This window comes from Elephas maximus, chromosome 2 (assembly GCF_024166365.1).
Source record: "Elephas maximus indicus isolate mEleMax1 chromosome 2, mEleMax1 primary haplotype, whole genome shotgun sequence".
Classification (NCBI taxonomy): domain Eukaryota; kingdom Metazoa; phylum Chordata; class Mammalia; order Proboscidea; family Elephantidae; genus Elephas; species Elephas maximus.
The window spans coordinates 217,579,293-217,606,165 of record NC_064820.1 but is presented as its reverse complement, the minus strand read 5'-3'; the positions used below and the strand labels follow the sequence as shown (position 1 = coordinate 217,606,165).

The following is a 26,873-nucleotide window of genomic DNA, read 5'->3' as shown; positions in this document are numbered from 1 at the left end:
AAGTATGTGATTTAAGATGGTAACGCAAGTGATTTTTCTTAAACTTTAAATTTTTTTATTGCTGATATAGAAATGCAATTGATTTCTAAATACTTCTTATCCAACAACCTTAGAATACATATTAATTAACTGGTTCCCTTATTAATTCTAAATTTGTAGGTTATTCTGGACTTCCTGTATTGCTACTGCAAGCATTTGCAATCAGCTGCTAACCTAAAGGCTGGTGGTTGAAACTTAACCAGCCACTCCGAAGGCCTGCAAACTGCTTCTGTAAAGATTACAGCCAATATAACCCTATGGCGGACTTCTACTCTCTGATACACGGGGTCGCGATGAGAGAATCGACTCAACAGTGGCGGGCTTTTTTTTAATATATCTAATGCAACTACTATTTTAATGCAACTACAGATAATAGCTTTATTTCTTCCTTGGCAATCCTTATACCTTTTATTTTTCTTGCCTCACCATGCTAGTTATTTCTTCAAAAACAATGGCTAAGAGCTGGCATCTTTATCTCTAAAGATTCCTAAACTCAGGGGGAAAATTACCAGCAATATACCATTAGGAATGATGTGTTGCTGTTTATAAATACTCTTTACCTGCTTAACACACCCTTCTATTCATGATTTTGTGGGGTTTTTTTTAAAGACTATTTTTTAGAGTTTTGATTTATAGAAAAACTGTACGAAGTACAGAGAGTTCAATATACTTCCTCTCCTCCCTGCACAGCATTTCTCCTATTATTAACACCTTGCAAATGTGGTGCACTTGTTACATTTTGTTGTTGTTGTGTGCCACTGAGTCAATTCTAACTCACAGGACAGAGTAGAACAGTCCCACAGGGTTTCCTAGGCTGTAATCTTCACAAGAACAGATTGCTAGGTCTTTTCTCTGGCAGAGAAAATAGTGGGTTCAAACTGCCAGCCTTTCAGTTAGCAGCCGAGCACTTAACCACTGCACCACCAGGGCTCCTACATTTATTAGATTTGATGAATCAATACTGAAACATTATTATTAACTAAAGTCTATAGTTTCCATTAGGGTTCATTCTTTGTGTTGGACAGTCCTATGCGCTTTGACAAATGCAATCACGTCATGGATCCACCACTACAGTATCCTGCAGAATTGTCTCCCTGCCCTAAAAGTGTCCTGTGCTTCACCCTTTTATGGAAAGACAAAAGACTTAGAACAACAGCCAACACAATACTGAAGAACAGAACTGAAGGACTGATACTACCTCACTTCAAGACTTGCCATAAAGCTACAGCAATTAAGACTGCATGGTATCGGTAAGTGAACAAATAGATCAGTGGAACAGAGCAGAGCCCAGAAATACACCTACACAGATATAACCAGTGATTTTTAACAAACGTGCAAAGGTGATTCAATGGAGAAAGGGTAGTCTTTTTAACAAACGGTATTGAAACAACTGGACATCTACACGCAAAAAAATAGACATAGGCCTCATACATTTCAAAAAATTAACTCAAAATGGATCAAGGACCTAAATATAAGATGCAAAACTATACAACTGTTAGGAGATAACATAAGAAATTTATGTGGCCTTGGATTTGACGATGACTTTTTAGATACAACACTAAAAGCACAATCCACAAGAGGAAAAACTGATAAACTGGACTTCATTAAAAAGATACTGCCAAGAGAATGAAAAGACAAGCCACAGATTGCAAGAAAACATTTATTTGAAATACACAAGTCCGATAAAAGGCTTATATCCAAAATATACCGAGAACCCTTAAAATTTAATGATATGAAAACCAACAACCCAATTACAGAATAGGTAGACCTGAAGACACCTCACCAAAGATGATATATAGGTGGCAAATAAGCATATGAAAAGTTATCAACATCATACACCGCCAGGGAATTGCAAATTAAAACAAGATACCACTACACACCTATTGGAATGGCTGAAACTCAAAATGCTACCACCACCAAATGCTGGCAAGGATGTGGAGCAACAGGGACTCGAATTCATTGCTGGTGAGAATGCAAAATGGTACAGCCACTTCGGAAGACAGACAAGCAGTTTCTTACAAAGCTAAAGATAGGATGACCATGGTAGCTATTTACCTTCTACAATTCTAGTGAACAACTTCTTATATTAAGTTATCCCTGTTCAAGTAACAGGAGTAGCTTCCACCTCTGGATTAGATTTTCTATATTGTATGCCTGTTTCCTAATTCATTAATTTTGGTCTTTTCATTACTATTTCCTTCCTTCCACTTTCTTTGTATTTTATTTGAAGACGGCTTTTATCACAAATAGTTATGTGAATTTTGTTTTCTACCCAATAACATATACTTACTTTCATAATATTTGTATTTCCTAAATTTATGAGCAAAATTGATGGTCTTACTTATTCTCTGGCTTCTAACCACGATTTCTATCTAAGGAGCACAGGACTATAAACTATCTGAAAGTTACCATCCTAGAACAAAGTTTCAGAATTTTATGATTATACAAAAAAAATGCTGACACCAAGAAAGCAGGAATTTGCTCTACATTTGTATAAACCTCAATATCTCATTATTAGGCACAGGGTAGAATATAGTGTTTGTGATGGAGTTAGAAGACAATACCTGGGATGGAAGAAGGTAGTTAAATGTGGTTTCTGTGCAAGCTCATCACCCACCCATTTTCCAGTAGCTCCATAATAGTTACACTGCTTTCATAGTTAAAACATAAAAATATCCACAAGGTGGCAAAAAAAAATCAGCTTAGAAAAATAAAGAATTTCCAAAATAAATGTTTAAATAAAGTCAACAGTTTATATAGGTAACATACCTATACTCATTAGTATAGTCGAAATCTTGTTTATTATGAGTTGGCTTTAGAAAATTACACTCTATAATTCCAACTACTCCAACACCCATGTTGTTTGCCTGAAAAATAAAATTAAACAAGCATTTTAAGCACAAAGACATTATGCACAAAATAATTGCCCTTACACAAAGATTTATAATTTGTATAAAACACTTTCCTATATTTTATCTTATATGATTGCTTTAAGTACCTCAGGAAATTTAACTGAAAAGTAGCGTATAATTTTATTTTCTGAGAGTTAACTCCTAAATATATTAGGGCCCTCCTCAAAACCACTTCCACATGGACAAGTCTCCCTTTAGACAACTATTATCACCCTCAATTTTTACAAAAGGGAAAAGAGACCACCTCTACTGGGATGCAATTTCTTAGAGAACTAACTCATCTGTGTTAGTGCCCAGCAATGGCTCTGGTACATAATATTCCCTAAGTTTGCTAGATAAAAGTTAAGTCACTTACCCATCTAGTTGTTCATGACAATGAAATAAAAACCAAGGTTGGCTGAATTAAAGTTATTTTAAAACTCTGCTAGGTAAACTAAAGAAATCAGTATGTATCAGTTATATTCTAATTAAAAAAAAATTTTTTTTTCTTTTTTGTTTTTACCTAGAAATAATGAACAAGTGCATTTTGTTCATAATAGTAGCTTGTTTCTGAGCCTAGGAATATATAAAGTGAAAAAATAAGTAAATTGTAAGATGAAAATGCTCATAAACACAACCACGAAACAAACCATGCAAATCCGATCATAACCCTGCTCTACTAAAAACCATCAGTTCCTCATCTCATACCATTTTTTAACCTGGTGATAACAAGACCCCTTCAAAGTGTGGATCCTGCCAACCTTTCTGGCCTCATCTTCCTGTCTCTCTCTCCCATTCCTGTTCCCCACTTCCAATGTGATCCAGTGACAGCACATTACTCCCTTTATTATGTCATACTCTCAGAAGCCTCCTTCCCCCTTCCTTTGCAGTTCTTCCCTCTGCCTGGAAAGCCCTCCCCAGACTTAAGCTAGCCATAAGAGCCTATTTTTACAAGATTAAGCTTAACCAGCAATTATATGCAGTGAAAATTTAAGTCAGAGTCATAAATGATAAAAGGAAAAAACCCACGTTATTTGCAGCATGCTTTTGAGCCCTAAAGCACTTGAGAAATAAGGCAATTACCAAAAATGTATTTGCAGTTACCAGTGAAATTCAGAAACTTAAGTAGGACATTATAGAAACTCTCTGGTAAAAATATTTCAATTTAAGTGAAAATTAGCCTATTTAGTAAAGGTCACAATTGCCAGATTTTTAGATTTATTTTCTGGTTAAAATGAGTGGTTGCAAGAAGCTCCTGCAAATTTCATTTATTTCTGCAAAAATGATATAGTCTAGGTTCATGTCATGTAAAATAGGTGAAGCTGAATTATAACTCCAGCTGAAGAGTGTTCAAGATACACCCACACTATTGTAATATGCATAGCTTACATCACTGTAGAAAGAACTTAGAATGAAATAAGATAGACAGAAAATAAAAACCATAGAACAGGAAAACAAAACTATGCCTAGCGTTAAAACCAACAAAGTTGATTTCCAGAATTATCATACCAATTTCTTAAACTACACATACACACGTACGTTCCTCACCCCACAAAAAAGCCTCTCTGTGAGAACATGTGAAGAATACACAGACTGACATGGTAGGAGTGTTGGTCATCCAAAAGTGAATTCACCAACAATGGGACTGGTTTTGAAGGAAGGTGCAAACATATTTAGGAACTAGTTTCCAGAAAAGCGTATGACCTGTCAAATACTGTTTTTCAGGCTGCTTGAACCAGCACTAATTAAAACCAGTGAATTATATTCCAGTAACAGGACATAATCACTGGGTATAGGGTAAAAAATCATGCACTTGATGCATCTGTATCTGAGATCCATTCTCATCGTGAAATCTTGGAAAATTATTTAACCTATGAGTCCCAATTTCCTCATCTGTAAAATCAGAATGGAGTAAGTATCCCGTCTACTTCATAGGGACAAATGGGAAATATAAAAGTACTCAAAGTTCAAGTGTTATACCAATTAAAAAAGAGATCAACATCTAAAAGTCATAAGTAGAAATTACAGTAAAATGATTTCACATTCAACCTATTAACATATGTATCTTTTGTAAAATATACACGTTTTCCTTTGAAATAGAAAGCTTACCCGTAACTGACATCCAACTTTTTCATAAGCTTTGATGAGTCTGTTCCGGTGATACATCATTATCCCATAGTGATCTTTATTTCTACAGTTGAATCCAAAAGTAATTCTCACTGTTCTAGTCTTAAAATGTTAAGGAAAATTCTGAGTACAACATCTCCCTTCATCTTTTCTATTTCACGATTTACCAAGTCCAAAGTGCATAAGGAATGGCAAAACTGGAGGATGAGAGTCCATTTAAGGATACAAGGGGAGAGGGGCAAGGAGAATAAGCTTGAGTGATATATCTCTACACAATATCAGATAAAGGATACCAAAAATTTGGGTCGATAAACATCACGTTCAATGTAGGCAAGGCTCTTCGAAACTAGCTGTGTCTTCACTTTCTGCCCACGTAAGATGATCTGCATTCTTGGCTTTAGATATAATATACTGCAGTACGCCTGCAAAGACACACAACAGTATCTGTCCTGTCCAAGTTATTATTAACAGATTTGCTCATTACCACTTGGTCACAGATTTAAATAAAAATGACCTTGCCTCGGTAAAGGACCCATTAACTCTTTAACATAAGCACAAAAAGGACTACATTTTTAGACTTTTCTGTCAAGTACATATATTGTTACTATTAAAAGCAGCAATAAGAATTTCATTTAAGCAAAAATAATGAGCAAGATCAAATATAAACAAAAGATTATACAAGTTTGATAAAGAAAAAATTTTAAATAATACACCAACTCTTCCATAAAGTAGATCAGCACAACACTTTTCAAAAACAGTAAGTCATCAAAATGTGTTTTCAATTCTTAATGCAGGAAAGTGTAAATACTTTAGCAGCCTGACCAAACTGAAGTGCCCTAAAACACGTTAAAATATGTTCTTCTGGGGCTGCCCCTACAGCCCTGGTGGTGCAGTTGTTAAGAGCTATGGCTGACCAAAAGGTCATCCATCAGCCACTCCGCAGAAACCCTAGTGGGCAGAGTTCTACTGTCCTATAGGGTTGCTGTGAGTCGGAATTGACTAGACGGCAATGGGTTTGGGTTTTTTTTGGTTGGGTCTGCCCCCAATGCTATCAGGACATCCTGAAGGAAATGCGCTGAATAACTCAAAAAGGACAGAAGAAAGGTTCAATACAAAACTAAAATTTGAACATTTTTCTTATTTTTCCCCTCAATTCCCGATTGCAAAAGAAGTAGTATTTTGCCATTTCTAAAATTCATTAGTAATAGATTAAAATATTCTTCACAGTGTACTAAAAACAAAAACACTGTGCTCTGGCTGCCTCTGGACCTGTTACATACTTGAGCAAGGTTTTCTTAGTAGTTAGAACATTAAGGAATAACACAGCAAGCAGATCAGGAACAGCAAATACCTAAGACTGTAGTTGCTAAAACAAACAGAAAAAACCTATTGCCATCGAGTCTCAATTCCGACTCACAGCGACCTTACAGGACAGAGGAGAACTGCCCCATAGGGTTTCCAAGGAGCTCCTGGTGGATTTGAACTACCAGTCTTTTGACTGGCAGCTGAACTCTTAACCACTACACCACCAGGGTTTCCTTGTAATTGCTAGGACCTGAGAAAAATTTACTTGGTAAACCTCTAAATACCAAATATATCCTCAGCTTGGGGTTATGGGATAATTTTAGCACAAAGTGAAAAGTTAGCAATCATGTGTCTCATCATAGTGACTAAGAAACAATATTTTATCATAATCACCTTGTTATATCAGGATCACTTACCATTGTTATATAATTTCTTTAATCTTAATGACATAATTTCTAAGGTCGAATCTCAGAGCTATTTATCACACAATTATATATTGATTCCAATATTCTCAATTCAAACTACTCAATCATACAGTAAAAGAACTACAAGCAATAGCAGACCTGATGGCCTTGCAATTAAAACAAAAAGGGTTTCTATGCAAATAAGACAACCGGTGTACTCCTGAAAAGTTTAATAAGTTGGCTCATGTCTGAGACACTTTCATTCAGCGATCACCAGCAGCATTTATAATACAAGTGGCAATATAAGCTCTACTAGTAATTACATCATTTGATGGGTTTCTCATTCGTCCAAACACAGCTTAATACATACCCTCAGCGAGTAGTCACTCTCAGGGGCAATTTGGTCCATTCTTTCTTGCTTCTTGTAGCCTTTCTTTCCTGTTGTCTCATCTAAATCCTCAGGAATTCTGATGTCATATTTATCCTTATCAAAATCAAATTCTGTTGCTCCATTTTTGTAGCTGTAAAAGTAATTTTTTGAAGGAGCTAAATTTTAATTTCAGAACAAGGTAAGCAGGCACATACTGTAAGTTGTTAAGAACAAAATAAAACATAAAGCACCACACGTGGCAGGGGATTTCAAAAGGAAGAAAAGGAATCCAGAAGATGCAGAGAAACGGGATCACTCACACAAGTCAGTGGGACTGTAAGCTGGTACAGGCACTCGAGAAAACAGCTGGTAACGTCTTCAGAAACTAAACATGCAGCTACCAGAAAGCCAGCAATTACACTCCTGGGCATTCATCCCAGAAAAATGAAGACTATATTCCTACAAAAACCTGTCCACGATGTTTATAGCAGCTTTATCTGTACTAGGCAAAAACTGAGAACAAGCCAGATGTCTTCTGACAGGTGAATGGCTGAATAAACTGTGATACATCATACAATGCAATACTACTCAACAACAAAAAGGAACAAACTACTGATACATACAACAACCTGGATGAATCTCCACAGAATTATGTTGAGTAAAAAAAGTGAATCACAAAAGGTTTTATACTGTACGATTCCATTCATATAACAGTTTTGAAATGACAAAGTTGTAGAAATGGAGAACAGATTAGAGGGTGCCAGGGGTTAAGAATGGAGTGAAGAGAAGGAGGAGGTGGGCGTAGCTATGAAAGGGCAACACAAGGAATCTCTGTGGTGATGAAAATGTCCTGTATCTTGACTTTATCAGTGTTGACATCCTAGCGGTGATACTATACCATAGTGATGCAGGAGGTTACCATGGGGGAAACTGGGCGAAGGGTTACAAATCTCTGTATTAATTCTTAGAACTGCATGTGAATCTACAATGATCTCAAAATGAAGTTTAACTAAAACAACAACACAACACTACCAGCAGGAGGAAGTGGGGCAGGGAGGTAAAAGCAAGGGAAAAGGAAGCCAGGAGGCCAGAAATGCATTAAGGTTTTAGGCTTATCACTATTTATACTTTATTCCTGTGGTTCAATATGTCTTACATAGCTCTGTATTACGTAGTAATCTTAAATTTAAAAGCTTTATTTGGAATTTTATTCCCTCAAGGGTAAAGGATTACAAATTCTAGCAACACAAAAACTTCATCTCTATTACTTTTCTTTGTAGATGCTAAATCACACTTGTTTGTCTAGGGCCGTCAAGTCAATTTCGACTCATAGTGACCCCATGTGACAGAGTGGAACTGCCCCATAAAGTTTTCTAGTCTGTTAGAGGAGCAGATCACCAGGTCTTCTCCTGCGGAGCCACTGGGTGGGTTTCAAACCAATCTTTCTGTTAGTAGGCAAGTGCTTAACCACTGCACCACCAGGGTTCCTCTAAATCATACTTCGCTTTAAGTCATGGACAAAGATTTCTCTTCCTAATTTTCATAGGCTGAACTTATTAGCTGGGCTTTTGTCTTCTTGCTGCTGTTTCTTTTTTTTTTTTTAAGAATAACCAAGAGAGACTAGAGTAGCTAATAGAGACTGAAAGTCAGGGATAGGAAATTTACTTCTAGCAATATGAAAATCTCTCAAATTGAAGCCCAAGTAACCTCTATAAAATACTCATGGAAAAACAAATCATTAACTAGGCCACAAGTTCAACTCTGTGTAACACTGGATGGACACAATGAAACCATTCCTATACATGGACTTAACTTCCCAAATGGTCAACAACTGGCTGAGGTCTACATTTACCTTCTAAGATTCCAAATGATGATCCTCGTCCCCTTCTTGCCCATAACAGCATCAAGTTCTGCCAGTAATTTTTGTTCCGTAGAAAACAGAGAGTGTTCCAGAATTGCAGCAAGGCTTGCTTTTGATTCTGTTAAATTAATCATCTGCCGTATATCCTAAGTTAAAGACTTAAACCATGAACATATTTTTCACAATTACAATATGGGAACCATTCTAAAAAAATTAAAAACCAGGAAAGGTATTTCCTAAATTATTTTCTAAGTTTTTAAATGGCAGTTCAATTTTAAATGAGCCCTAGAAAGGATAAAAAATACGCAAGTTTATGATTCCAAAACCCACTGCCGTCGAGTCAGTTCCGACTCATAGCGACCCTATAGGACAGAGTAGAACTGCCCCACAGAGTTTCCAAGGAGCGCCTGGAGGATTCGAACTGCTGACCTCTTGGTTAGCAGCCATAGCATTTAACCACTACACCACCAAGGTTTCCAGTTTATGATTACTCCTAACTAATTTAATAGTTTCTAATACATTTTCCTAAATGTATCTTGCTTTTTATAGTCATTAGTTAAGTTTTCAAGCCAGACCATGGAAGTTCTGTTAGTCCAAAGTAAGCCTGAAATAAAGAGGAGCACTATGAGAAGCTTAACATAAAATATAACTACTTCGTGTTAAGTATTTCAATGGAAAAACTCCAACAGGGAATAGAAAGGTACAAGCGCTCAGCCTCAGGAGTAGGGTAAAGCCAGTGGACAGGGAAAAGAGCTGGGATGGAAATTAAAAAACAAGAATTTAGAGGAAGGCAGAAGGATCGAATGGTTCAGCGTGTTTCTTCAGCTTCCCTGGTTTCTATTTCAAAACCAAAAGGATATGGTGATTGTTAAACGCCACTATTGGGACAACAACATGTTCTGCTTTAATGACTTCCAAGTAGGACTGAGACAAGAAGCCCACACTCATACTTTCTCCATTTTTGGTAAAAACTATTGCATCTTTACCCAAACGCATAGAACCTGACTTGAAGCCATTCCCATACAATCCAACTGGGACATGACCATTCATGGTGACTTTGTCACTGAAGCCAAAGCTAAAAAGAAAAGAAAGATTTTTAAAATAACTGTCAAAAAAAAAAAAAAAAACCAACCCCAACACAAACCTGCTGCTGTTGAGTCGACTCTGACTCATAGCGACCCTAAAGGACAGAGTAGAACTGCCCCACAGAGTTTCCAAGGAGTACGTGGTGTATTCGAACTGGTGATCTTTTGGTTTACAGCCAGCACTTAACCACTATGCCACCAGGGTATCCCTAACTCTTAATAATGTTCATTTTTTAAATTCAACAACCATAATACCAGGCAGAAATACTGGGTTGGAATACTGGCCTCACCCTGCCTAGTTGTATAATCTTGGGAAAATTAATCTATCTTGATGTGCTTCCCCATCTCTGAAATGAAGGAAAATCAAATCTACATCATAGAGCCGTAAGCATTACATGTACTATCAGTCACTCAATGCCTGGCACACCCTGGCTAAACAACTGAGTTATAATTTGAGCTCTAAGGATCCTGAGATTTCACCTCAGGTATCCTTCCTCTAACTGTAAATGATGCCTTGTTCTAAGCATACCTACTGGGGCATATTTACCAATTGGGTCAACTGAACTTTTTCATAGCATAAATACCTGAGGGACAGTAGAAAGGCTCTGGTTTCCAAATTCTCCCTCCACCCTATACCTATACTATATAGCTTAGTTTCTATCTCACACACATTTGGCTTCCCACGTTTTCAGGTACTGAAAAACCCTGTTCTGTAACCCTAGGGCTTTATGACTATTTTATGCTGCCTCCTCATCTTCTGAATTCCTTTAAAAGTATCCCTTCCCCCAAAATAATGGTAAGTTTTATTGGAAAAACTGGTTAAAACTAATTTGCGCTAAAGTATAAACAACTGATATTAATGTGCTACAGCTCTAAAGGGATGGCAGAATTTTTAATAAGTCAGACGCTGGGCAGGGGCAACGAGAATGGTGGCCAACTGCCTAAGGTGTGATAACGCGACCAGAGCAGAAACCAGTGGAGATGATCCTTAGAGAGCAGCTCACAGTGTGGGTGTGGCATTTCACGGTTAAAAAGACAAACCCAGGGCAGTAAGAACAACACCGGAAAAGCCCGAACAGGTCAAAACAATCCTTCAGGGAAGTATGACACATTTTTACATACCTTAGCATTTTATGTAATTTATCAGAAGTCATACCATTCCCATTATCAGTGAATGTCAAGCATATATGGCCATTTATCACGGTCTTGTCAATCCATATCTGTTTAGCATTCACATCAGGATCATAAGCGTTATCTGGGAAATAAAAGTTTTACTGAGAAATTTTTCATTTTCAAGAAAAACAAATGGCTCAGACTAATCCTTTAACAAGCAACAGAAAACCTTATTTTTAAAAATTTAAAAAGCTGAATTTATTAGGAACTCTTAAGATTTGAAAACTCAAAACTAAACCGTATTCTGCTATATAATCATTCATTGACTATTACTGAATTAACCCTTCTCCAAAGGCTTCCACGCGCTATACAGAGAACAAAGACTAGTACCTATTACATTAAAAAGGTATAAAGGCAGAAGGGTGATTAAGACAGGGGTATCTTCTGCCCAAAGAACTTGCCTGGCTATGATAAAGGACACTGAGATCTGAGTGTCAACTACTGCTGAGTTGACATAGAAGGTATGCGATATAGTTACTGCTACAAAGATGAAGATTTACTTTCCATACAGGTCTTCAAATTGTGGTCCCTTTCAATCTAACCCAAGTTTCTGGTAGCTTTTACCCCTTTATTATTATCTTTGTATACGTGCCCATTTTACCATCCTCATGTAGCCTACTTGTTTCTCTCAGAATAGCTAAGTATGAAGGAATGCATATAAGAAAAATGGAAAAAATTTTTGAAATGCAGTAGCAATAAAATCAACTTGTGAACTATGTAAAATCTGTCTAAATATCCCTAACTGACTGAAAATACCCTCTGAGGTACATTTTGAAGTCCTTATTATATGAATAATGTTCTCAAACTATCCTTCCATAAGTCAGTCTACAATTAATTCGAATAATCTTTTTTGTAACTATTTCACAGAAAACTTAAAATATGCTACACCACAAAGAGCACCATGACCTCCAGATGCTCCAATCCAAAACTAGGGCTGCACTATACATGTATGAACAATCCCAGGTTGGGTAGCTCTTCTGGGTTGCCGTAAAAAATAGAATAACCATGTATAGCTGCGATGTTATAGGAGATCCTGGAGTGGGTTGTCAGCTTATCGGAGAAGGCAAGAATTAACACATTATCACAAATCTAACATAGTACCAATCCTTCTACTTACTAATGCCAGAAAAATGAATCCACTCTGAAAGTTATACATACTTTCATACTATTAAAACACATCATTGTTATTTTTTACAACAGCCATGTCTCTTTAATAATCAGAATAAATGTATTTTCAATATAAACACCTTATGAACTTTGCAAATTAACTCTTAAACACGGTGAAATTCTAGACAGTACTAGAGAAGGCTGAGCAGTCCAATAATATGTTATCATTCAAGATACGTTTTTTTAAAAAGTACATTTGTATATTATTTTTCCATAAAAAAATACAACTGCAAGCAACATATAAGAGAAACAAGAGATATGAAATTCCAATTTACATACCTATCAATTCAGCAACTGCACTGAATGGCCAAGTGTGACTAGTGGAATTTGTATGTAAAAACTTTGGACAGAGCTGAAACAAACCAATAATTCATGTCAATTAATCCAGTTTTAACTTTTGAAAAGAACAGAAACCAATATAATTCTCTGTCCCTGAGATATGCCAGGTTGTTAATGAGTTTTCCTCCATGGGAAGTATTACACTGGCTTAATTATATTGTTAATGAGTCTTCTTCCAATCCTGATGCTGTTCCTCTTCATATAGTTCAGCTTTTCAGATTATCTGTTTAGCACACAGACTGAATAAGTAAGGTGAAAAGATACAACCCTGCCTCACACCTTTTCCAGTTCAGAACCATGTTCTCATGAACACAATTAGGTCTCCTGGAATTCCCATTCTTTGTAATGGTACCCATAATTTGCTATGATCCATACAATCTAATGTAATTCTCTGTCCCTGAGGCCAAGCAGAAATAACTTAGCTGCTTGCTCCAGAATTTACCTGGAAGGTAAGGTGTGAACCACCTACCAGCTTACTCGTCAAGACTTGACTCCTTGCTTCTACCAATTCAAAGCTAAGGTGTCATAAATTGTCCAATCTGTTTCCCACCTTGCAAAACCTACCTTAAACTTACCTGGCCAAGGCCCTAAAAACTCTATAAATACCATTCTCTAATCTTTCTGAGGCCTCCATGGAGACTTCCCTATGCTCTGCCACGGTCCCCCCCACCCCACCCACCATGGCCCTAACCACGGTTTGAATTTGGTGCCAGAATCCCGTGCATGCGAGGACCTGGACAGCTGTGTCCTCGGACCTGAACATCACCGACATGATTCAACATCTAGACCTCCAAATGTGGACAAGGGAGGGCGCTAAAGGCAGAGAGATCTGGGCACCAGGCCCAACCCCCAGGTGCCCCTGGAAATAAAAAGCTCCCTAACTCCCTCAGACAGGGAGCATGTGGTCTTTGGGCTGCTAAACCCCATGATGCTCCTTGTTTGTGCGAACAACAAATTTCTACTTTGTTTCCCTTGCAACTGGTGGTGTGGCATCCGTTTTATTTCTATCAGACAGGACAAGAACCCTTGGTCGGTTACATTCCTACTCTGGGGCACAGGTAAGACGCTGTCAAGGGGGTATTTACTTCTTATTGTGTTAGGCCTAATATAATTAGCTTTGCTTGAGTACAGTCTTTTCTAGTGGTCTTTTGGGGAAATCAATATTCTGAAACTTTTGACTTTTTTGCCAAAGAAAAAACCAAACCCATTGCTGAATTGTCTATTATGACTCATAATGGCCCCATAGGAGGGAGCAGAACTGCCCCATAGGGTTTCCAAGGAGCAGCTGGTAAATTCGAACTGCCCACCTTTTGATTGGCAGCCGAGCTCTTAACTGTGCCATCAGGGCTCCTTTTGCCAAAGGAGACTTCAAATTCCTGAGTATCATATGTATAAAAATATACAAATGGCTCAAAAAAAAAAAAAAGGCCAAAGCTTGAAATTTTCAATATGCTGGGACTTTCCATGCTCTGGTGTTTGTTCTGTGTTCATTTTTAAACAGATTTTCTCACAGTTGAAGACCAAAGGAGAGGGAGTACTTTGTTAACTATGTATGATTACAATTCATGCCAACAACATTTGTAGTGCTCAGCTGCTGCCACAGGGTGTCAGAAAGATGTCTACTTATCTCTGTCCACCCCTGCTTTTAGACTATCCCAAGCATTCAAATTTGAAGTACAAATTTGAGAAAAGGTATCCTGTAGAGGAGTGGTCTTTAAACTGAAGAATATGTAATTCAGACTTTCTAAGACCAGAACCAAAAAAACCAAACCCAGTGCCGTCGAGTCAATTCCGACTCATAGTGACTCTATAGGACAGAGTAGAACTCCCCCATAGAGTTTCCAAGGAGCGCCTGGCGGATTCAAACTGCCGACCCTTTGGTTAGCAGCTGTAGCACTTAACCACTATGCCACCAGGGTTTCATCACAATTTTTTTTTCTTCATTGTGGTAAAACACATAACATAAAACTTATCATTTTAATCATTTTTACACGTATTAATTTGGTGACGATTACACTCACCATGTTGTGCAACCATCACCACTACCTATTTCCAAAACTTCACGACCCCAAACAGAACTCAGTGCCCATTAAGCAGTAACTCCCGTAGAAAGTCAGATAAAACGAGGAAAACCCTCAATGCGATGGACTGACACAAGAGCCACAACAATGGACTCAAACATGCCAACAATCAAGAAGACGGTGCAGGTCCAGGCAATGTTTCCTTCTGTTATACATAAGGTTGTCGTGAGTCAGAGCTGACATGACAGCAGCTAACAGGGTTAATTCTATTTAACTTTTTGAGGAATCATCAAACTGTTTTCCACAGTTGCTATACCATTTTACACTCCTACCAGCAACGGACAAGGGTCTCAATTTCTTCACGTACTTACCAACACTTATTTTCTGTGGGTTAAAAAAAAAAAAAGTCATCCTAGTGGGTGTGAGGTAGTATGTCACTGTGGTTTTGTTATGAGTCCGAGAGGCACATGGTTAAACCACTTGGCTGCCAAATAAAAGGTCTGAGGTTTGAACTTGACAGACGTGGTAGTCTGCATCTGTAAGGATTTACAACCTTGGAAACCCTACGGGGCAGTTCTACTCTGTCCTTACAGGGTCACTATGAGTCGGAATCGACCCAATGGCAACGGGTTTGGTTTGGGAGGACTGATGAACAAGAAGTTCTTAAGGAAAATCTATTTCAATTGCCAGCTCTTCATCTTACTCAAGCAGTTTGTTCTAAAATTAATCTACCCGAGGCTGTGCCAGCAGTCAGCCATCAGGAATATCCCCCTGTCCCACTCTCTTACCATCACCATTCTACCCATTATAAAAGAACGGCATACACCTCATCCATTCTGAATCTTACTAATCTTACTCTGGGATTCATGGTTAGGGGTGTCAAAAAACCTCTGGCTACCAAGCAAAATGATTAATCACTACCATAAACCCTTAAAGGTTCCTGTCTTTGCTCTATTTTATTTCTATCAGGGGAGACGTCTACAGTTAGAAACGGGATATTTTGGTCTGCGTGGGGATATTCTGGGTTCAGATACATGGTTGAGAGTTGTGGTGGGAATGGCAATTTTCATTTAATGATTTTACCCTATATGCTGACTCAAAACTGACATGGTACACATTGTTCTTGAGAAGCCCTATGAGAGCAAAGCAAAGAAGGCATCATTAAGAAACAATGGCTGTTCATATATCTAGACATAAGCAACTATTTTCAGCTATTCTTAATAGTGAATATGTCATTCATTAGCTAGAAAGAAAAACACCCTTGGACAGGCAAAAGAGATACATGTACACATGCACGTGCGCACGCGCGCACACACACACACAATGGAGCCAGACTACCTAGGTCCAAATTCCAGCTCTGGTATTTATTAGGTGTGTGATCTTGGGCAAGAAGTTTAACCTATATACCTCAGGTTTTGTCATCTGTAAAATGAGGATAATAACAGTACTGGCTTATCAGGTTAAGAGAGTTAAACGACTTAAAAATTTGAAAGTGCTGAGAATAACGGTTGGAACATATTAAGCATTGTAAGTGTTGGTTAAAAAAAAAAAAGAAAGCATCCCTTTAAAGGTACAACTGAACTTATATATGTACTTGGAAGTAATTTCCTTCCAGCACCCACATCCTCAACATGAGTAGACTGAGGTGGAAATCTGCCTAATGGGAAGCTTGTCTGTTTTGGTCTGGACTCTAGGTAAAAAAAAAAGAGGGGGGCGGTGGGGCTAAAGAGTTTGAATTTATATAACCTGCAGAGCCACTATAAAGACACAAACCAAATAGTATAGGGTCCCCCAGGTAAAACTAAATTTGCATTCACAATAAAAAAAATAATAATAAAAATTAAGGATACAATCCACTGTGAGAAAATGCTAGAAAAATAATTTAAAAAAAAATGCTAAGACCATGCAGATTTTTAAAGAATCAACAAAGTTACAATTTAAAAAGTTATTTAAATATAAAACTGTTTAAACGTGGAGGCCTGAACATGGAGTTTTTACCTCTGTTCCTTCCTGAAAGCATCCTCAAATAATTTTTAAAAGGCCTAAATCCAAAACAACAAAAAAGAATTAGAGAAGTGATAGATAACAGTATACAATATGGACGGTAAATTTAGAAAATGGAAGGCACAGACTAAAATGAAAACTGATTTAATGGACTGGAAAGACCTAAATCCAAAGTCTATGGCGATGGGAAAGCCAGCAAGAACCAAGCCAGTAACCTTGGCAGAACCCCAGAAAGGCTTAGGAATTTGACATCTGTGCCTTTGAAGTCAAGGGTACTAGGTTGTACGAAAACAAGATTGTTTGAAAATCTTTAAACGAACCAATTAAATCTATCTACAGAGAAATATTAGAATAAAGACAAATAAAATGTCTTAATGTTTGGGGAAAAAAAGAAATGCAATTAAGATCCAACAGGCCTGGCTTAAAAGTTTGCAAACTGCCATCCAAGTTATAACTACTCTCTATTCACCTGGAGGAACAGAGGAAGAGAGTCAGGAATAGGAGGAGGAAATGGAATGCATGGCTAATTGCCATGAACAACTGCCTCCTTTGCCATGAGAACAGAAGAACTGGTTGGTGCCAGGCTGCCATTACTGAACATTTTTAGCAAGATTCTACAGAAGAATCCTGATCAAAAGGGGGAAAACATGGACCAGAATTTCATATTCCCATGGAATCCAGGCTTTCTAGAGCCATTGAAGCTGTATGAAACCTGAAACTATTCCTGAGATAATCTTTAAACCTTAAACCAAAAACATTCCCTGAAGTCTTTAAATCCAAAAAGAACCCGTTGCCCTCGAGTCAGTTTTGACTCATAGAGATCCTACGGGACAGAGGAGAGCTGCCCCAATGAGTTTCTGAGGAGCTGGTAGATTCAAATTGTCAACCTTTTGGTTAGCAGCTGAGCTCTTAATCACTGTACCACCAGGGCTCCAAACAGTAGTTTAGCTTAATTAGTAAAGAATGCCTGCCTTGAGCATTGTGCTCTTTTAAAGATCTATATGGGATCAAATTAACAACAGCAACTCAAAGATTAGATAGGAAGCTTTGGAGAGGGGGACAGTGAGTTTATACAAATGAAGGAGGAACAATTCGGAAAAGGAGGAGAATGGTTGCACAACTTTAATATAATCAATGTCACTGAACTGTACATGCAGAAAATGCTGAATTGGTGTGTGTTTTGCTGTGTGTATCTTCAACAGCAATTAAAAAAAAAAAAAAAAGATTCCCCTTTCTTTCACCCTGAGCAGCCTTACAACTACCCTTGGCGACGCTGTAGATGACTGGAGGTCTGTTCTCTGGAGACGTTGATGATGGTATGCTCTGGACCCCAGCGAGAGTTTAAAAGGCAAGTCAACAAACTGAATGAGATATACTTAGACCCTGCCAAGCTTCCAGAAGAGCTAACAGCCAGGACTATACAGGCCACAGCAGGAGAATAGATGTAGAATTCCTCTCTGAAAAACTGACTGTGATTTCTAAAAGTTCTGTCTGGTTCTTTTACAATTCTGTCTGTTCTTTCTGAATAGCATCTTATATTGGTTTTTCTCATTTTCTAAAAATTGCTTTTAGAATGTTTTAACGTTACTTTAAACATACTAAACATTTCCATTCTTGAGGGTCTACAGATACTATTTGTTTGGGATACCCTTGAAGTAGAGAAGATACATTTTCTCTAGTGTTTTAATAGTAAAGTAGAGGAAATATATTTTCTAGTTTGTTTTAGTATAGCTGTATAAGCTGTGACTAATCTCTAGTCTTTGAAAAATGGCACAGGTTCTGTTCAAGATATAGCTGAGCAACCTGTTCCACTCCTAACAAGCATGACCGAGCTTTGTTTTGCAAACTGTAAACTTTAACAGAAGTCAAATGTTATCATGAGAGTAGAAGTAATTTAAGTAAGTTTGATCATAGACTGCTTAATTTTAGTTCTGAAATTCTCCCCAATTAGACCCACTGGCATCTCAAAATTGAAAATGTCCTGTGATCCTAATACCTTGCAACATGTTTTCCCCTATTCAAAAACGGGTGATTGAGAGCTTGACATAACTAACGCCATAATGATGCTCTAAGTAATCTGCATTTTTTATTGCACCAGCTGCACTGGTCTCTTCCAAAACGGTGTGGAGCTGTCTCAGCTCCTGTGGCCTTGGTCTCTCTTCTCTTCTTTGTTCTCTTGAGTAATGGCCTTTAGCCGCCAAGATGGCAGCTAGGAAGGTTGCCTGGTGCTTTTGATCTGCAACTTTCTTGCTCCTTATCTCAGTCAGAGTGGACTTGGCAGAGCAGTTCCACTAGCTGGGAGACTCTTACGTACGTTTTTTTCAGCCTGTTACATACAGATTACAGACCAGATGTCTGACATGCATATCTTCAGCATAATAGTTTCTTGTAGTTGTTTTGTGACGTATAAGACCATCTGTGGGCTAGGTGCTTAAAAACATTAGGTAATCCTTACCTTCCCCCTATAAAACCCTCCCGTTAGCCCTTTAGAGTTAGACAGAATTTGGGAGAAATTTAACCCCCTCTGTCTCTTGGACACCAGTGTTCAATAAAGCCCTCTTGCTGCTTACCTCCCCGTCTCAGTATTGGCTTTGGCGCAGGCGGCTCGAATCCACGATTTGCGGTAACACCCTCAACAAAATGCCCAGTCCCTTTCTATCTTGATCATGTAACAGTGAAGCCCACCAAAGGACTAGCTTTACTGTATTAACACATTTCGGTCAAGCTTTTAGTATCTCATTTAGAAGTGTGAGCAGAAAGCTAACCATCTGCAGACATTTGAGAAAGTCTAAAATTATAAACAAAATAACCCACGGGAAAACATAAAAAAACTTCAAAGATACTGTGACTAATATACCTAGTGATAAGAACTAATATTTTGTCTGTTAGTTACCATAAAGTTGGCTCTGACTCATGGCAACATTACTTATAACAGACCAAAACACTGCCAGGTCCTGCACCACCTTATGATCACTGGAATGTTTGGGTCCATTGTTGCAGCTGTTGCGCAGTGCCTTCCAACCAGGGGGCTCATCTTCCAGTGATACGACAGGTAATATTCTGCTGTGATCCACAGGATTTTCAATGACTAGGGAGCATTAAAAAACATTTCAGAAGGTAGGACAGTATTCTCATTAAAAATATAAGAAAAAGGCAGGAGATAGAGTTGAGGAAATTTCCCAGAAAAAAAAAAAAGCAAAAGAGAAGGAAAACAGAAAAGGGAAGAAAAACAAAGAGGGAAGAAATAGTCAAAATTATTCCAATCTAAAAGACTTGAGTTTCTGGGTTAAGTATCCCATACAATGAAGAGAAAACAAAGCATGTCTTCAAAATTGTGAAAGAAAATAATTTCTAATCTAAAATTATAAACTCAGCCAAGTTATAAATCAAAAAATGAGCAAAGGTAGTATGAACATATTTTCAAGAAATGACAGCAAAAATTTTCTTCCCATGTACCCTTTTCTAAAGAAGCTACAACTGAGGGATGTGTCCCACCACTAACAATAACAAAAATAGGATTTACTGAGTGCCCTTTTTATTTGTATTTGCTGATTTAATTTTCAAAACAACCCTTGGAAGTGAGTATGATTATTATTGCCCAAGGTCACATGGCCAGTTGTTAGTCAGGATTGGAACCCGGGGAGACTGGCTCTGGAGTCCAAGCTCTTAGACATGAAGCTATAGTGCCTGCCAAGGGAGTAAACCAAAGAGGAATATGTAAGTAGGTGGAGAGACATGAAGGGGGAAGGAAATTTCCAAAAGAATGGTAAGGGGAGGTTCTCAAATCACAACTGAGCCAATGAAACTGACAAAATACTGGGTGTGTTTGAACACATCTGGAAAAGATTTTCTAGTTTTCTGGAAGTTTAGATGAAATAGTGATGAGTACAAAGAAAAATTAAGCAAACAAAAACAAATCAATTATTAACTTCAGGGAAAACAAAAAGCTATACAGGAAAAGAAAAAGCAATCATAGTACAATGGTTGGCCGATTCGTGAATTAAAGGTGTCAAATAAGAAAACAAACCCAGACTTAGAGAGTGACTTTATTCACAAAGAAAGAGTATTGCAAGGGTGGAGAGGGACTATTGAAATAAGGGAGAGGTCTACAGTAATAGGGGACACCTCTGACTTTAAGATCAGTAAGCTTCTAAAGAGTTAGGCAAAAAGAGTTTTTCTTTTATAGAGATCAAACAAGGCTGGGAAAAAAACCAAGTGTGAAGAAGTGGGACGAACAAGGTAAGGTCATCAGATAGTAAATCAGAGAAGGTTTTACACTGAGGCCAGCCTATTCACCAGGTGAGGCCCTCCCTTAAGGAGGGGTATGTACTGGCTAGGCTGAGCATGGACCAAAGTCCAGGGACTTGGGGAAGGCAAAAAGCTTAACCAAAGTTTGGTGAACAAACTGTTCAGAACTTGGAGGGTCTGTGTCTGGCCTGCAGCCCTAATGATGCAGTGAGTAAAGTGCCTGGCTGCTAACCAGAACATTGGTGGTTCAAACCCACCAGCTGTGCCACAGAAGAAAGACGTGGCAGATTCACAGCCTGGAAACTCCATGGGGCAGTTCTGCTCTGTCATATTGGGTCCCTATGAGTTGGAATTGACTCAACGGCAACGGGTTTGGTTTTGGGTGTCCGGCCTTGTCACAGGTGAACAAGAGGGCATCTGTAACTTTTATCCAAGTCATATGGGAAGAGAGGTTATCTGCAGTAAGCCATTTCTGGAACATAAGGGATGGGGGAATTTTTTTAGCCACCACCGTTTTCTAGGATCACAGGGTTCAGGCAAGGTTCACCACTGTCAACAGTCAGAGTAACGATAAATCATATAGTAATCAACAACAACAACAACAACAAAAAGTGATGTAAGCATTGGAAGGACAGGAGGAGGTCAAAGAGTATGTGTACGCAGGCATTTGTCAGGCAAACTCTCATCTTCCACAGTAGGATTTCTGAAATAACAAGTGGTATAAGCATGTTACTTAGAAACATGGAAGTAAAAAGCAAAACTTGGAATCTCTTCTCATATAACTATGTCAGAGCCATACATAAACAAGCGTGGCTATGTTCCAATAAAATTTTATTAATGGAAAATGAAATTTGTATTTCACACAATTTTCATACATCATGAAATATTCTTCTTCTTCTGATTTTTTTTCCAACTCTATGGCTCACAGGCCACACAAAAACAGGTGGCTGACCAGATGTGGCCCAGCTGTAGTTTGCCAGCTCCTGTCCTAAAGCAAATAGATTGGCAGAAACATTGTCCAGAAGCTGCAGGTAGGAGATATCTGTCAATGATGTTCCAAATGACCCATATAACCCACAGAGAAAGATCCAGCACATGGACCTCTGCTACAGCTGAAAGCCAGCTAACAAGTACTGCTGGTCTCTTAGGACTGTTTTGACCCTTATCTCTACTCCCTCTCTCACTTCAACCTTGAAGAGCAAGAGACAGCACTGTGGTGGGGGAGGGGGGTGGACAAGGAAGGGAAAAGATAACCGAAGAATCAAAGGGCAATAAAAGTGAAGAAACCAACTTACTCCTTTTCCCTGCTACAGGTTTGTGGGCCTCAGTTTGACACAAGCTGGGAAGTGAGGAGGTGGGGAAGAAAGGAAGAGGGCTTTAAACATTGCAAACAAACCAAAACCAAACCCGCTGCCATCGAGTCAATATGGACTCACAGGGACCCTATGGATTAGAACTTCCCTGTAGGGTTTCTAAGGAGCACCTGGTAGATTTGAACTGCTGACCTTTTGGTTAGCAGCCGGTCAGCAGCCCTGCCACCAAGGCTCCAAATGTTGCAATACCGGAGGCTAACTGGAAAAATAGGATCTACAAAGATTCACCCAGGTGTGGGAAAGAACATTTAACAAACAGTTTGCACTGACTGCTAATCACTGCTAAGGTTGGTGGTCAGACAAAAGGCCAGCAATCTTCTTCCCTTAAGATTACAGTCAAGAAAATCCCATGGAGGACCATGGTCTCAGGGAACATCTAGCTCAATTGGTATAACATAGTTTATGAAGAAAAATGTTCTACATTCTACTTTGGTGAGTAGCATCTGGGATCTTAAAAGATTCTCAGTGGCCATCTGAGATACTCCACTGGTCTCACCCCATGTGGAGCAAGGGAGAATGAAGAAAATCAAAGATACAAGGGAAAGATTAGTCCAAAGGGCTAATGAACCACAACTACCACAGCTTCCACCAGACTGAGTCTAGCACAACCAGATAGTGCCCAGCTACCACTGACTGCTCTGACAGGATCTGTGCAGAGCTGGAGAAAAATGTAGAACAAAATTCTAACTCACAAAAATAAAAGAAAAAAAAGACCAGACTTACCAGTCTGACAAAGACTGGAGAAACCCTGAGGGTATTCCGCCCCCCAACACACCCTTTTAGCTCAGTAATGAAATCGCTCCTGCGGTTCACCCTTCAGCCTAAGATTAGACACACCCATAAAAGAAAATGAAACTAAGGGGGCACACCAGCCCAGGGGCAGGGACTAGAAGGCAGGAAGGAACAGGAAAGCTGGCAATAGGGAACCCAAGGCCGAAGATACTGCTGTTATGTAACCAATATCACAAAACAATGTGTACTAGTTTTTTAATGAGGGGCTAGTTTGTTCTGTAAACCTTCATTTAAAGTACAATTAAAAAGAAAAGAAAACCCCATGGAGTAGTTTTATTTTGTAACACATGGGGCTGCCATGAGTTGGAATCAACTCCATGGCAATCAATGACAACAAAGCCAGCAAGCAGTAAGAAAGAACTGTGCCAGCAAACCTCTAAAACTGAAGCACTTGGCATAACAAAATGGCTGACGTGAGGTCTGAATCAAAACTCCATTTTGTTGCAGGCTCCTGCTTCTGCATTTCTGAGAATGTAACCTTGACTTCTCATTCATAGCATATGGTCATGGGCCTCTGGCTAGGTGGGACCACAAGACCCTGGCTCTCTATCAATCTTGTTTAACAGGCCTGGCTCTTGCCCCAGCCTACTCTTAGCAAATAAGGGTGGGGGTCAGGAACGCAATTGTAGCAGGAGTTTACTCAATACGTTGCAGGAAGAAGGTAGTTGAGCTGATGACATAAACTTGGCCAGGAGACCATCAAGCACTTCCCTTCCCCATTTTTACTATAAAAGTCCACCTCTCTCCCTCCATGTTTGGGAGCAGTTGGTGGGTTCTTCTCTGCCCCATGTTTCTCCAATTCTCGAATTGTATTACTCTCAACAAATGTCTCTGCTTTTACTTTAACAGCAAGTGTTCTTACTCTTTGTCAGAATAAAGTTGTTCCCTGTATTCAATAACCTGTGTTATGTAACCAACAGATCTGCATCTAGAATACGTAAAGAATTCTTATAAATCAATAAAGACATTCCTCCCCCCCAAAAAATAGAAAAATGAGCAAAGGATATGAACAGAAAATCAAAAAGCCAAAAAAGCAAACACAAGAGTAATAAATGTGAGAAATGTTCAACTTCACAAATAATCAAGTAAATGCAGAGAAAAACATCATGGCACACTCATCAGACTGGAAAAAATTTTAAATGGACAATACCAAGTGTTGATAAGAATGAAAAAAGTCAAGGGCGGGTGCAGTACCTCAAGGAATCATTACCATTCGAATGTTAAATGTAGGGACTGGAAATCTCTTCAGCGGTAGTGGATACTTTTTACCACTAACAACACGAACTGCTTTAACGCAGAATAAAACTTTTCTGGGATAATCAGCTGACAAAGCCGCTCCCACATTTCAAGACTCATGTGGTGTGACCGCTCCCTACGACAGAGACTCGTAAAGACATGAAATGCTGAAAGATTTCCAAAAACTCGAGACGTCCCTACACAGAGGCAATGGAAGGGTTAGAGAAGAAACAGGAGAGCTCGGTGATCTTAGTGATTGGGCCTGATGGCTTCAAGTGGATGCGAAGTGGCAGAAATTTAAACGGATTAGGAAGACTCGTCTCTACCTGGTTCACCCCGCGAGCGGCCCCTGAGCTCCGTCCCGCAGCCAGGAGGTCAAGGCTGCCAGGCATTTTTGGCCCAGCCCGGAGCGCCCCGCGGGCCCGCACGTAGGGAGGGTCAAGGCCCCAGGGCAGGCGGGTCGGCCCCCCAGGCCTCGCCCTCGGACGACAGCTGTGAGGCGGCGAAAACAGAACCGGGAGGAGGGGCCGCGGCCCCGGCCCGCCCCGAAGCCGCGGAGACAAACAGAAACGGAACGCTGAGAAAACGGAACGCAGCACCGCCCTCGTCGCTCCGGCTGGGCCCTGCCTACCGCCGAACTGCCGGCGCTGCCGAGGCGCTCCGCCGACGGCAGCGAGATGGCGGCCCCCTCCCCCGACCCTGCCTCGGCCCTAGCCGCCGAGCCAGGCCAACGAGTCGCCACCGCCCACTGCCGGCCCCCCCTCGCTTGCCCGCCTGCCCGCCCTCCTGGGATACGGCCCGCTCCACCCCTCGCGGCTGCTCACCGCGCTGAGGCGGATCCCGCTGGGTGGCTGCGCCGCCATCTTGAGCGAGCTACAAAGCCAGGACCGGCCTCCGCCGCAATCCGATTGCGAGGCGGCTGGGGCGACGCAGTGGGACCTGCGGCGCCCCACCCACTTCCGGGGCGGAGCGCCCATCTGATCCGCCCACTCGCTTCCGCCTCCAGGCAAAGCCGAATTGGGAACTTGAGTAAAGTGGATTGCCCGCTGGTTACAGAGAGAAGCGTCGGGGAGATGCTCTCTAAGCGCCAGGGCCTGCGGGAGTAAGGCGCATGCGTGAAGTGCGGCGGGCGCATACTGGTCACTGCGTTTTAACTGAACCTGAGACTTGAGGGTCCTGAGTTTGAAACCTGCCTCCAACTATGTTGGTGGTTGAGAAGGTGAACTCCAGGCGTTTGACCTGGCTGGACGTGAATTGCATTGTAAAAAGCCATATCTTGTTAACCAGTGCTAGTGTGATTTGAAACCTTATTAAGAAAATTGGGAGCCCTGGTGGTCCAGTGGTTAAGAGCTCTGCCGCCAACCAAAAGACTGGCAGTTCAAATCTATCAGCCGCTTCTTGGAAATCCTATGGGTCAGGTTTACAACTACCAAACCCATTGCCATCCAGTCGATTTGGACTGAGACCGACCCTATGGAACAGAGTAGAACTGCCCCATAGATTTGAACTGCCACCCTTTTGGTTAGCAGTCATAGCACTTAATCACTACGCCACGAGGGTTTCCTTTACAATTAAGACAGTTATTAATTTATACTTTTTGGATTTACCCTGAACATTACCAGCCTTCATTCTGATAAAAATAGTCCTTCCAAAAAAAAAAAAACGCTGAAGAATTGATGTCTTGGAATTATAGTGTTGGCAAAGAATATTGAATATACCATTGACTGCCAGAAGAATGAACAAATCTGTCTTGGGAAAAGTACAGCAAGAATGGCAAGATGACTTCTCACACACTTTGGACATGTTATCAGGAGGGACCAGTACCTGGAGAAGACCATTATGCTTGGTAAAACAGAGTCAGAGAAAAAGAGGAAGACTCTCAATTAAATGGATTGACATAGTGGCAGCAACAATGAACTCAAGCATAAGAGTAATTGTGAGGATAGCAACAGGACTGGGCCGTGTTTCATTCTGTTATTCATAGGGCCACTGTGAGTCGGAACCAACACAACAGCACCTAACAACACAACATAAAATGGACAATACCCAAGTAAGGAACATGCTTCTTACAGCAATCAAGTATTTGAGATCAAATGGGCAACACATGCCTGAAAACAAAGATGAGAAGGCAGGAAGGGACAAGAAAACAGGGTGAATCGAACCGGGGAACCCAGGATTGGAAGGGAAAGAGGGAGAGGGCTGACACAATTTGGGATTGCAACCAATGTCAAGAAACAATTTGTGTATAAATTTTTGAATGAGAAATTAATTTGCTCTGTAAATTTTACCTAAATCACACACACAAAAGTCCTTTCAGTCATGTATAGTGTCGACTTTGATCAGGGCATTGGGATATAAAAATGAATACAAGGGCTGTCAAATACTGCACAGGGTAAAGAAAAGAATGAAAAGTGTCTGAAGATTAAAAAAAAAAAAAG

General features: G+C 39.8%; 1 protein-coding gene across 4 annotated transcripts in view; it reads right to left on the bottom strand.

Moving 5' to 3' along the window:
- Positions 1-25,371, bottom strand: part of MORC3 (MORC family CW-type zinc finger 3) — a 45,928-nt gene extending 20,557 nt beyond the window's left edge. For 3 of the 4 annotated variants that reach the window (XM_049874801.1, XM_049874798.1, XM_049874799.1), the window contains exons 1-9: positions 25,260-25,371; positions 12,702-12,774; positions 11,205-11,337; positions 9,859-10,072; positions 8,989-9,137; positions 7,137-7,287; positions 5,351-5,479; positions 5,040-5,159; positions 2,809-2,906 (exon numbers count right to left, since the gene is read on the bottom strand). In XM_049874801.1, coding sequence (XP_049730758.1) covers positions 2,809-2,906; positions 5,040-5,159; positions 5,351-5,479; positions 7,137-7,287; positions 8,989-9,137; positions 9,859-10,072; positions 11,205-11,337; positions 12,702-12,774; positions 25,260-25,298 — 1,106 coding nt within the window. In that variant the 5' untranslated portion in view covers positions 25,299-25,371. Of the gene's footprint in view, positions 1-2,808; positions 2,907-5,039; positions 5,160-5,350; positions 5,480-7,136; positions 7,288-8,988; positions 9,138-9,858; positions 10,073-11,204; positions 11,338-12,701; positions 12,775-24,761; positions 25,150-25,259 lie in introns of those variants that run through there. The other variant, XM_049874800.1, reaches the window with a different exon arrangement.
- Positions 25,372-26,873: the final 1,502 nt, after the last annotated feature.